Source organism: Cherax quadricarinatus, chromosome 45 (assembly GCF_038502225.1).
Source record: "Cherax quadricarinatus isolate ZL_2023a chromosome 45, ASM3850222v1, whole genome shotgun sequence".
In the NCBI taxonomy this organism is placed as follows: domain Eukaryota; kingdom Metazoa; phylum Arthropoda; class Malacostraca; order Decapoda; family Parastacidae; genus Cherax; species Cherax quadricarinatus.
In genome coordinates, this window is record NC_091336.1 from 23,407,699 (window position 1) to 23,419,995 (window position 12,297).

A 12,297-nucleotide genomic window follows, 5' to 3' on the forward strand; every position below is an offset into this window, starting at 1 on the left:
ATAATATTTCAGCTTTACCAATTGCAGATCACTAGCTGCTCTTTTCAAAGTTGCCCGTAGAACATTTTTTCCTATTGACTAAAAGTCAAAATGGTCAATTCCGGTAGTAAGGTGTGTTGACAAAATTGGTAATGAGGTGTTAAATACAAACTTTCATTTAGAGAAGTTATTCTCTAACTGCAGCTGTAATAAGACTTGATAAAGCTCTTCTTAGGAAAAATCATCGTCTGTAAATACAAATTTGCTCTGCACGTAATATGTCTTTACAAATAATAAAGTCATAATACCGTGGTTGGAACAACTGGCAAATTTTCCACCCTTAGGAGAGGAAACTTGCGTCTTGATAATGGTCCGAGTCCGACCGAAAAGTCGCTCAAACTTTCGCCTTGAAAGTACAAGTTATTTGTGGACTCTACCAATGCTCATTCTTCCAGGTACAATAGTACAACCATTATATAATTTGATCTTTATATTGTTTTAAGACTGGCCAGCACATGTTGTTGATTTAAGCTTCATATTGTGGATATATTGTTCCTCAGCAAACGCTTCCTCACTTCTGACTACGAAGCAAATATTTAGTGTCAGTTTTTCATCATTTTATCAACAATGTATCAGTGTTGGCAGACACTGATACATTGTTGACATCAAGAGTCTGATGGATCCGCCTGATCCATCAGACTCTTGATGTTAACAAGGCTGATCAGGCACTTGCTGGAGTCAGTTGGACAGTTTTTCCCTTGATTAGTTGAGTTATTAATTTGTTGAAAATCAGGTATATGAGGCCATAAAATACCATAAAATATAATCAAATACCCTAAGTATTTGTTAATGTGTTTAACAACCAGTGATTAATTTGCTAGACAAATACTTTTACTGAGCTTTCTGGGTGATTAGTTAAGGGACTGATGGACCAATTCGTTAACTCATTTACCGATGAGCTGAGATTTGACTGACTTAGGAATTTATTTTAGTAAACAAAATGACTTGAATTTATTTTTCTAATAGGTCGAAAAGGCCACGCAACTTTAGGCTCTATGTAAGAAAGCCTTTAGGCTTTTTTTTATGTACCTCTTCGTATTATCCTAAACACTTGAATCCCATCACATTCTCGACCTTACGACAAGAAGATATAAAGCCGTTAAATTAGCGTATCAACTAAAATTCTCATTTCGACCTTAAGGAAGGAGGTAAAAAGGCTCATTATTGAATGTTTTCTAAAAACTCTTTATATATTTTTATTTTTCCCCCAATAAAGGATAAAAGATCCTGAATTAATGAGGCTTCCCAACTCTCTTTAGATATAATACCCGTAAATTTCGACCATATGCCGTTAAGACACAAGGCCGATATTTGAACACACATTCCTTTAATATCTTCCTATTAAACTTTGCCACACCTGGGAACTTCAATCATTTGATTAGTAAGTTCGGAGTTGACCACCTCCTGTACCAACACTATTCTCGACCATATAACAGACGAGCATAAAACTCATAATTACTTGCATCTTTTAACAAGTCCTCGAGCACCAGCTCCCATCTGCACCATCTTCGACCTTATGATGCGTGGTCACAGAAGCTATAATTGGATTTTCTCGAGCACCAGCTCCCATCTGCACCATCTTCGACCTTACGATACGGGGTCACAAAAGCCATAATTGGATGGGCTAGTTCATCTTCCGAGACTACGTCACAGCCGGTCTCATTATCCCAGGGGTCAAAAAGTGGCATTAGAATAGGCAAACTGTCTCCCGACTAATTGCTGCCACTCACTCGTTCAGGACCTGTCAGGCTTCAGGACCTGGAAGCCTGAAGGCCTGGAAGCCTGAAGACCTGCAAGCCTGAAGGCCTGGAAGCCTGAAGACCTGCAAGCCTGAAGACCTGCAAGCCTGAAGACCTGCTAGCTTCAGGTCTTGGGAGCTTCAAGACCTGCTAGCTTCAGGTCTTGGGAGCTTCAAGACCTGCGAGCTTCATGACCTGCCAGTTATAGGGCTGCAAAATTCAATATTTGGGAACTTCAGCACTTGGAAACTTCAAGCCCTGCGAGCTATAAGGACTTGGGAAGACCTGGGAACTTCAGGACCTGCGAGTTTCAGGACCTGAGATTTTCAGCAACTGGAGAGTTTAGACCTAGAAATTTAAGGATCTGGGAGCTTCAAAACTGGGAAATTGAGCACCTGGTAATAGGATGACCTGGGAACTTTAGACCTGGAAATTGAAGGACCTGAGAGCTTCTGCATATTATCTAATAATATAAACCCCTGGTTTACTATGACCTGATGATATGGTGACCTAAATACCAGAGGACTCCGAACGACCTGTTGATGGCGTGGGAGGGACTTGGATTCTTAATTAACGACCTGGAGCCTCGTAAGATATTGAAGACGACCTCTTACTGCTCTGTAAATTTCCACTCATGCTTTCATTTTTCGCTTCACGTTACGTTGTTTTTCCAGTCAGATTATAGTATTGTTATTCTTACGTTTTAATTACGCCGTTTTAAATTTTCATTGCAATTTTGTTTCCTTGTATCAGATTTTACTGAACTAATTCCTGTTTACCTTCTTGTTATTTTCCCATCACGATCCTCTTATTGTTAATTGATTCTTCTGAATGGCTTTTGATTCAAGGAACTGGAGCTATCCACCTTTTCCTTGGATAAAAATTGCCTACCATTCCCTAGACTCTGAGCCTTACGGAGTTAGCGCTCAATTTAAGTCTAATATATCAAAAAAAATTCTTTCCCTTTTCTATGTATTTGCGCAATATTTTATCTAAATTCAGTTGCCTACTATATTTGTTTTAGTTTTTCTGTTATCTCTCCTCCGTTATCCATGTGGTATATATTTTTTATTCGTCTTCCTAACCTGCTTCTAGTATACGTTGTTAGGTCGTAGATTTTGTTGTTTTGGTGCCTCATCATCCTATGAGGGTGCTGAGAGCGAATACCAGACATGACAGTTAAGAAGATCGCGTGTCTTAAGCTCAAAGCAAAGGATTAGTTAAATGCATGGCAAGCCCATTCACATGACTGTGTGTGTGTACTCACCTAATTGTGGTTGCAGGTGTGTGTGTGTGTGTGTGTGTGTGTGTGTGTGTGTGTGTGTGTGTGTGTGTGTGTGTGTGTGTGTGTGTGTGCGTGTGTGTGCGCGCGCGCGTGCGAGAGCGTGTAAATATCAGTGTCAGTTGATGTATCCAGAGAACAAGATATATGCGTGAGTACCTTGACATCAGTCATGGAGAACAGCCTGTTCACCCACCATCATCTCGGATCACTAGATAACCTCAGGGCATATCGCAGCGTTCAAGAAATCTTGTGTTGTTGCGTCAAAAGCTCATAGGAATGAAGTCAGCGGATGCTGTGACTTCATCCCACACCACGCAGCACTGCGGAAGCTGTTTTCTCGTCAGCATGGCACATTACAGCAGCTGATACCCCAGTAACGCGTATAAAATGCAGCATAACGTCACACTTACCCAACACGAAGCACTTCGCCACGTCCAGAGCACAGGACACAACAAGAATTTGTTTACGACTAATATTATTTTTTACATATATATACAAGTCGCGAGGACCTTCGTGTGTAAGCTAGTGATCCTATTCTCATTTCCAGACATACTCGTAGATATGTTTTGGTGCTGGATATATCCAAAGATATTCATGAATATATCCAAAGATATCAGATATTCATGGATATGATTCGTTGTGGAGTGCATCGGGTTATATAGATAGTTGGCATTTGTTTAAATTGTGGAAAAAATGACATAAGATTTGAGAATTGGTTTTAAATTCACTTAAATGCTTGTTTGTAATCTAACATAAATTGCCTGAACTTGATAATAACAATAATAATAATAATAATAATAATAATAATAATAATAATAATAATAATAATAATAAATATTATTTTAATCATAGTAACGAAATTATGATAATGTGTGTCGATACTGTTAATAATGAATATAATAAATGAAAACACATTTATCAGTTAATAACATAGGTTTGATAAATTAGACACACATGCAACATTTTGTATATTTGTTGAGAAAACGTTTCGCCGCACAGTGGCTTCATCAGTCCAATACAAAGAGAATGGTGAAGATCAGAAGGACTTTGAGGTAATCAGTCCCTCGGCCTGAAATCAATGTAAACAGTGCATCAAACTACTACTGATCTTCACCATTCTTCTCTGTATTAGACTGATGAAGCCACTGTGTAGCGAAACATTTTCTCAATAAAGATACCTAAGTGTTAAACATGTATCTAATTCATCAACTCGCGGTTCTACGAACCATTTATCTACAACATAGGTTTGCACCACGGTACCAATCAGAGCTCCTTAGAGCTGATTTCCATGGACATAATTTTCACGAACCTATGTTCTCTGTAACTTTTAGCAAATTTGAGTAACCACCTTTAATATATGAGAGTGGTCTCCTTTACGATGCTTCTGCTTCACACTGTTAACCTGTGAAGACGACCCAGATCCTTGTCTTAAATGTTCTTTCCTGGTTAAGGCGAGTCGCCTTCTTTAGTAGCATCAGACCAACGTTTGTGCTATGTTCGGGTAACTTTGCTTTATAATTCCAAAATCACAATAGCTTTTGTAAGAAATAGTATTGCTCCCTTCAAAGCTGAAACACCTAGACAACAAAAGAAAAGCGATCTGCCTAAATATACATGTCAACCTATAACATTTCAGCGACATCCTTAAGTTTATAACTTTGACACAATAACACTTCTCACTCGGTACAATACCTTCGCAGGAACTGGAGTCCCCACATTGTCAGAGACGCCTTAGAGGGCGAGTGACATATAGTCTTGGGAAGCTAATGTTGTCCATTGAGCGTGACGACTCATATATTCTTGTCTTCCAACTTCCGTTTTTCACATTCAAGGAGAAAAATGTCCTTGTCAAGGAAAATTATCCTTGCAATGGTCTCGTATAATTACCCACTCGGTGAAGTCTTTTGTTATCTGATCGATGCCTCACGCTAGCTTACCGATCCACCTCGTAAAAAAATAACATATATTACGCATGTAAAACTCTCACTATGTCCGCGCGTCCTTAACACGCCGTATAACCCTCGTAAGAGTTCCCTTCGTTGCCGGGTATGGAGAAGTGTCTGTAAGAGAGGTAGTCCTGGGTAGCAGGGGCATCTGGCTTGACGGGCTCTCTCTTGTTCTTGCACAATTGGCAGCAGCAGATGACGGTGCCCACGGCGATGAAGATGATGATGCCCAGCGATACCCCAATGATAATGGCCAAGCGGTTGTTGAGGACGATCTGGGCTTGAGGCTGCTCCAATGTTCTTACTCGTGTGCACTTGGTGTCCAGATCCTGGGAAGGGAGGAAGGGAAGAAAATATGAGTTAATAAGGGTGAGGGAGGGAGGGAGTTTTACTGTGACTGAAGGAGGAAGAATTGGATTACTTGCTGAAAGATATGGATTTCTGTTGGTGGGTGAGTGAGGGACGGTGAGGGGAGGACCTAGAGATGTAATGAATACCTTGACGAGCTGCTGAAGAAAATGTAGAAAGATAGGGAGGAAGAGAGTGCCAATACATACTCACACACTCACTTTTCTATCTATCCGCTTTATATCTACATAATTATCACTACGTATCATCTTTAAAAGCACAAAGAATTGTTAGACTTACTGACACCAATAAGGCTCTTTCCTGTCATGTTAGAGATCTCAGTCATCCTACTGACTGGTCCTCTGCTAAACCTGTCTGCCCTTCTTTCTAGTCTTCACGGTTCCCGCCTTGTTGACTCATCCCTTATACACGACTTTCCTAACATGCATCTTAGTCGTGGCTTGGTCTATGTAGATGTCTTCCTTTCTCATTACATTATCAAATGCTCCAAACTTCAGAACACTCGTGACTTTGACTTGATCTTTTCTTCTCCTCCTCTCCCTATCTCTTCTTCTTTCCTATTTTTCTTTGTCCATTCTCCTGCCTAGGTGTGTTCTGTCCTTCAGTTTCCTACCCCCCTTTCCCCCGTGTTTCTGGTCCTGCAGTACTTCTTTTTTCTTGTCCTTAGATTTACTCCACTTCTATTCCGTTACTACAACTATTACCACTACTACTACTGCTCTTACCTCACTTCGTTCCCTTTTCTGTCTACCACTACTCCCCCTACCAACCACTACTACATCTACTTCCACTACCAGCATTACCCTTACCACTAGTACTCCACTTCCTTTTTCCATACTCTATCCCGTCCCTGTCCTCCTCTCCTATATATACTGGTCTCCTTACTTTTGTGTGTTAGTGTGATACGTAAAATGGTCCAAGTCGGACCGAAACGTTGTCGTAAGCTTCTCCTATTTGCGGGTTATTTGTGTAACGTATCTCCTGTGAGCATCTAATCATCTAATTATCTTTCCACCATACCTATTTTTCGTTTTATCTCTAACATTACACCACTGAAATATCTAAATCCCATCCAAGCAGAGATTCGAGCCCATGTCTGGCATGACTCCAGGACAGTACCTTTCCAACAGAGTTACCGAACTGTTTAAGAGAGCAGCACACATGCTGTTGATATTGATCCCTAATGTTCGGGTATATATCGATCTAAGGGTATTTCTTCAATATCCAAGTTTAAGTGCTTATTATTATTAAAGATTCGCCGGTATTCACCCGGCCCGGGTATTTTCCAAGTCGTGGCCCGGCCTTGGCTCCCTGTCTTGGGAGTGTCTGAGACCTAAGTCTCCCATGGGAGGAGGCACAAGTACCTCCTCATCTTTGGGACTAACTGTCCCCAGGCCTAGCCACAAGCTAGGCCTCTCTGGTCTGCCATCCCCGCCCCAAGGGGGCAAATGGGAATGACAGTCTCATGAGCTAAATGCTCGGGCTCAGGCACCTACCCTACCCTAGAAGGGCTGGACATGGTGTCGATGATCGCTTTAAGTGTTTTTTTTTATTATTCGCCGGTATCACGATGCATTATATAAATACAATAAATACATTATATAATACATTATGTAATTTTTTTTTTTTTCAACAAGTCGGCCGTCTCCCACCGAGGCAGGGTGACCCAAAAAAAGAAAGAAAATCCCCAAAAAGAAAATACTTTCATCATCATTCAACACTTTCACCACACTCACACATTATCACTGTTTTTGCAGGTGCTCAGAATACAACAGTCTAGAAGCATACACATATAAAGATACACAACATATGTAAATACATTATGTAAATAATTATGTAAATACATTATGTAAATACAATAAGCTATACAATTAGTTATACAATTTTTATGAACATTTATACAGTATAAACTAAAATGTACACAATCTTTTTTTTTTAACGGGTAAAGTACGGTTCTTAATGTTTAGAAGCTGAACTTTAGGTTTGACACGCTATTTAAAGGTCAACTACGAGAAAGGTTAAACCAGACGTAAGAAAGGTAAATTGTGATTATCTAGTATTCTCTAATGTATTGTCGATTCAGTGGCTGTCATCTACTCCAAGCTAAGCGATATTACATTATGTTAATCGAAGACCCATCATTTCGACTGAATCTCCGCCAGTCGAATCTATACGTAGCTGAGGCGAGCGTACCTGTGCCTAGCTAAGTAATCCTGTGATGATTGAAAATTTGCCAAATTAATCCTACGCCAGGCTAGGAATCCTACGCAGTGACGAGTGAACCTACGCCATACTACGCTCTCTTTACCGGTGGGCGGTGGGTGGTGAGGGCATCTTGGTGGGTGTGTGGGCGGGCTCTGCTGACAGGGCGGAGGGCGGAGGAGAGGCCCTGTACACACACCAGGTAGCTGGTCCCTGGCCGCAGACCTTCTAGCTGTGAGGTCCTGGGAGTGGGCGGCAGTGTGCGGGTGTTGAGGCCGCCCAATACACGCCCGTCGCCCGCAGTCATCTGAAACGACACCTGGGGGAGGAGAGAGGTTAGAGAGAGTGGGGGAGAAAGGGAATAGGCGAGAGTGGAGAGAGGAGAGAGGAGAAAGTGAAATCGAGAGGATTAGGGGGGGGGAGGGGACAGTGCAAAAGGGTGAGGAATAAGATAGAAGGGGAGATAATGGGAGAGATAGAAAGTGGGAGAGAAAATTAAGAAGATAAAGAGGAAAATAAAGGAGATTAGAAGAGAAAAGAGTTGTGAAGAGAAACATTAGAAAATGGGAGGTAAATGATTTCAGGAATAGAGATAATGAAAATGGAAAGAAACATGATACGGTAAGGTGAAAAACAAAAGAGGGAGAGAAGGAGGTGAGAGAAAAGGAAGGAGGGAGAAAAGAAGATAATTCGAAAGACAGAATAAGGGAGACTGGTTATCTCTAAATGATTAGAGAAATCAGAAGAACTGCTAGTGCAAGTAACATGTACTGAAGTCTTCCACGAAATTCCTCAGTACTAATTCGACAGAAACTGAATTTAACTTTCCACAGAGAAAACAAATTGTGAAACAGAGCGGATGTTCCTTTGTCTTAGACAAATCCAAGAATTCGAGACTACAAAGAGACGCCGGTTTGAGGTGATTTTTCTGACCTATTTCAATGTTTATGATTATAATTAAAGTTACATTGTGTAGAAACATGTAAACAGCATTTTGGGAAAGGGGGGGGGACACTCAGCAAAATCGAAACTATTTAACATGTAGCTTTTATATTTCAGATCCTTTAAAAGGCCTTTAAATAATAGTAAATTCCACTTATATCAGTTAATTTTTTTCCGGCATTACCCGTTTGCTAAAAAAGTTTAGTGCATGGGTGAATGCGATGTTATATGTGGTGTTGCTTTCAACATATATAAACGATTCTGTAATATGTAAATTCATAAAATAATTATACATAAAGCGACTTGAAATATGGTTAAAGATATTAGACCCGAGTAGCGTATGTGTAATTAAGAAATAAAAAATTAATTCTATAACAAATGATGTTATTCATTCGTTTCCAGAGTTTGGACCTGTAACATATACACACTGAGGTTGTTTACTTTAAAGATTATGTAACTCTCCTATTTTAGGGATTAAAATACTCTTGTCTGGTGGTGAAAAGGTTGTACACCCGAAGCTCATTAAAGATGACCTTTAAGCACAGTTTCGTGACCTTGGAAACCTTACATACTGAACCACAAGCCTTATCATAGTTAACTACACGTTCAAGCTACGGACATGATGCTCTTATATACCGAGCTTCAAGCACCAACGCTAGGACGATGGAGCCCTAACATTGTGACGATGAAGCCCCAAGTTACTGACCTTGAAACCATAGACTGAAGTGGTGTTGGAGGCTTGCCAAGACACCAGCAGCGACTGACTCTGGATATCCTGGATCGCCAGGCGAAGGATCACCGGCTGAGGGCAGAACGACGACGACGACATCAATAGGAACGACTGGCCGTTCAGTGCCTGCATGGAAGAGAGAAGAAAAAAAACTAACAGGGGAACAGTGGGAGTGAGAGTTGCGAAAACAGAAATAAGCGAAAGAAAAAGCAAACAGGAAGAAAATACTGAGATTAAGCCGACGCTACTCCGTGTTTATACTTTCCAATTATCATGAATGTTACCTGCATCTAAAGAATCAGAGTACAAATTTGTATTGACCTCCTAGACCGTAGTAAAACAATAGCAGCCTAACAGTAAAAAATATAATTGTAGCAGGAGGGAAGCCCTTATATATACGTAAATAAGTCAGGCAGTGGCGGTCCTGAGCATGAGCAGCCTAGGACGCCAGCTGGTGGCATGTTCGGTTTTAGTTTTTCCCGCAAACATGTTCCGGTGCTTCTACTTTAGGATTGAACATTAAAATGGTATAAAATACCGACAGGTTGTTAGGTAAGACACACATGCAACAGTTAGGTATCTTTATTTCGAAACGCTTCGCCTACACAGTAGGCTTCTTCAGTCGAGTACAGAAAAGTTGATAGAAGCAGAAGATACTTGAAGACGATGTAATCAGTCCATCACCCTTAAAGTTTTGAGGTGGTCAGTCCCTCAGTCTGGAGAAGAGCATTGTTCCATGGAATGAAACAATATGGAGATGAAGTGACAGGATGGAGCACTTATATAGCGCCAAGAGGTGAGACGTAGGTCACTAGAAGAGGTAAGAACTCAGATGCTGGGAGGTCAGGTCCCTCTCAAATCCAGCCGTTCTCACTAGTAAAGGTTGTCGAAGTTGATTGTAGGTCTGTACCAAGATACCCTTGTGTTGCAGTGTCTGACAGATTGAACATCAAAACTTTAAGGGTGATGGACTGATTACATCGTCTTCAAGTATCTTCTGCTTCTATCAACTTTTCTGTACTCGACTGAAGAAGCCTACTGTGTAGGCGAAACGTTTCGAAATAAAGATACCTAACTGTTGCATATGTGTCTTACCTAACAACCTATCGGTATTTTATACCATTTTAATGTTCAATCTGTCAGACACTGCAACACAAGGGTATCTTGGTACAGACCTACAATCAACTTCGACAACCTATACTAGTGAGAACGGCTGGATTTGAGAGGGACCTGACCTCCCAGCATCTGAGTTCTTACCTCTTCTAGTGACCTACGTCTCACCTCTTGGCGCTATATAAGTGCTCCATCCTGTCACTTCATCTCCATATTGTTTCATTCCATGGAACAATGCTCTTCTCCAGACTGAGGGACTGACCACCTCAAAACTTTAAGGGTGATGGACTGATTACATCGTCTTCAAGTATCTTCTGCTTCTATCAACTTTTCTGTACTCGACTGAAGAAGCCTACTGTGTAGGCGAAACGTTTCGAAATAAAGATACCTAACTGTTGCATATGTGTCTTACCTAACTACTTTAGGATTGTGGATGCTGTTATCTCATCGCTTCAGGAAAGATTGCTGACTTTCGCAGAAGTGACAGACAAGTTTGAAGTGCTCTCAAACTTCCAAAACTTGTCAAATGTGGTTTCGGGGCAGATATCCAATGATGACATTTTTGATGACCTCGTGGATCAAGTTTTAATAAGAGAACTGTTAAACTAAAACTCCAAATTAAATTTATAATTCACTCACTTTCTAAGCAGCAATCGTTCCTATATTATGCTACCTTGTCTGCAGTATATTTCGACATTTTTATTTTGTTTGCAATATATTTTGGAATCTTTAATGAATATTCCTTTTCCTATTTGCACAAAATTTATATTTATTCTTACTTGGAGCTCAGAATAATAAATAAAAGCAGCTCTTTGTGCTACAAAAATATTGTGTGTTCAGTGTGTGTTATTGCGGCAAAGATTTAACATCGAGAGGATGTTCTTATGTTCTTAAAAGAGGATGTTCTTGAAGGAGGAAAAGAATAAACAGGCTTCTCAACCGTATGGGATTATAACCCTTCAAGGGGTTGCTTTCCTGCTGGCTCTATATGACCCTCATAGGTTTAGCGCTTCTTAATAATAATAATAATAATAATATATACTCGAATCAACTAAGATAAATGTTAATCGTACCTATTTTTGGGGGGATTGGAGCTAATAAAGCTATAAAGATAAAAACTGAAGGAAATGCTCAAGAGAAAAAGTTCTAGAGTTGGAATTAATTTAATGGGAGGCTTTAACCAATAGTTCTATAATCTAACACTTTATCACAAGGTTCTCCCCTATTTCATAATACCAATAATATCAATAACAAAGGGCACTCTCATATAGCATTCTCACCTTGGGCATATCACAGTCGAGAGCAGCAGGATCAGCCACGTATGAGAGGTGATCTTGAAGCCACGACCACAGTTCACTCACTTCACAGCCACAGTTCCAGGGGTTCCCTCCCAGTTTGAGGGTTTCCAGGCTCCTCTCAATGGCTTCCAGAGAGAGAGTGCTCAGCCCTTCCAGGTAGTTGTTGGACAGATCGAGGTGGCGTAGGCTGTTGAGTGGCACAAATGCTCGAGGGTGGATGGTTGTGATCCAGTTCGACGCCAGAGCCAGTTTTTCGACTCCACCGCCGTGTTTGAAGGTCGACTCTGTGAGCTCTGTCAGCATGTTAGCCGAGGCGTCTAATACCTGCAAGAGGCAAGGGAAAGTGAGTGGGTTCTCAGGATTACCAGATGACGGGAAAGAAGAGAGAAGAGAAAAAAATTATCACAGAAAAAGCTGTTAGAAAGTAAGACTTACCGTCAAATATGGTAAAAGGTCAATATATGCAGAGCAAATCTTTATTTACAGATGACGGTTGACAATTGATAAAGACCTGCTTAGAGGGAAATGTCATCTGTATAAAATATTGTTTTCTCTGCACATGTCTTTTTCATATAGAAAGGCAGAACCTACCTTCAGTGAAAGACAAGCTTCTCAGCAGAGGTTGACAGGAGTG

The 12,297-nt window shown here is 40.6% G+C and overlaps 1 protein-coding gene across 2 annotated transcripts in view; it reads right to left on the minus strand.

Moving 5' to 3' along the window:
- LOC128694892 (protein artichoke) overlaps positions 1 to 12,297 on the minus strand; it is an 83,526-nt gene that overhangs the window by 1,070 nt on the left and 70,159 nt on the right. For both annotated transcript variants that reach the window (XM_053785250.2, XM_053785251.2), the window contains 4 exons: positions 11,646 to 11,987; positions 9,229 to 9,378; positions 7,687 to 7,899; positions 1 to 5,338 (listed from right to left, as the gene is read on the minus strand). The exon at positions 1 to 5,338 is cut by the window's left edge and continues 1,070 nt beyond it. In XM_053785250.2, coding sequence (XP_053641225.1) covers positions 5,066 to 5,338; positions 7,687 to 7,899; positions 9,229 to 9,378; positions 11,646 to 11,987 — 978 coding nt within the window. In that variant the 3' untranslated portion in view covers positions 1 to 5,065. The remainder of the gene's footprint in view (positions 5,339 to 7,686; positions 7,900 to 9,228; positions 9,379 to 11,645; positions 11,988 to 12,297) is intronic.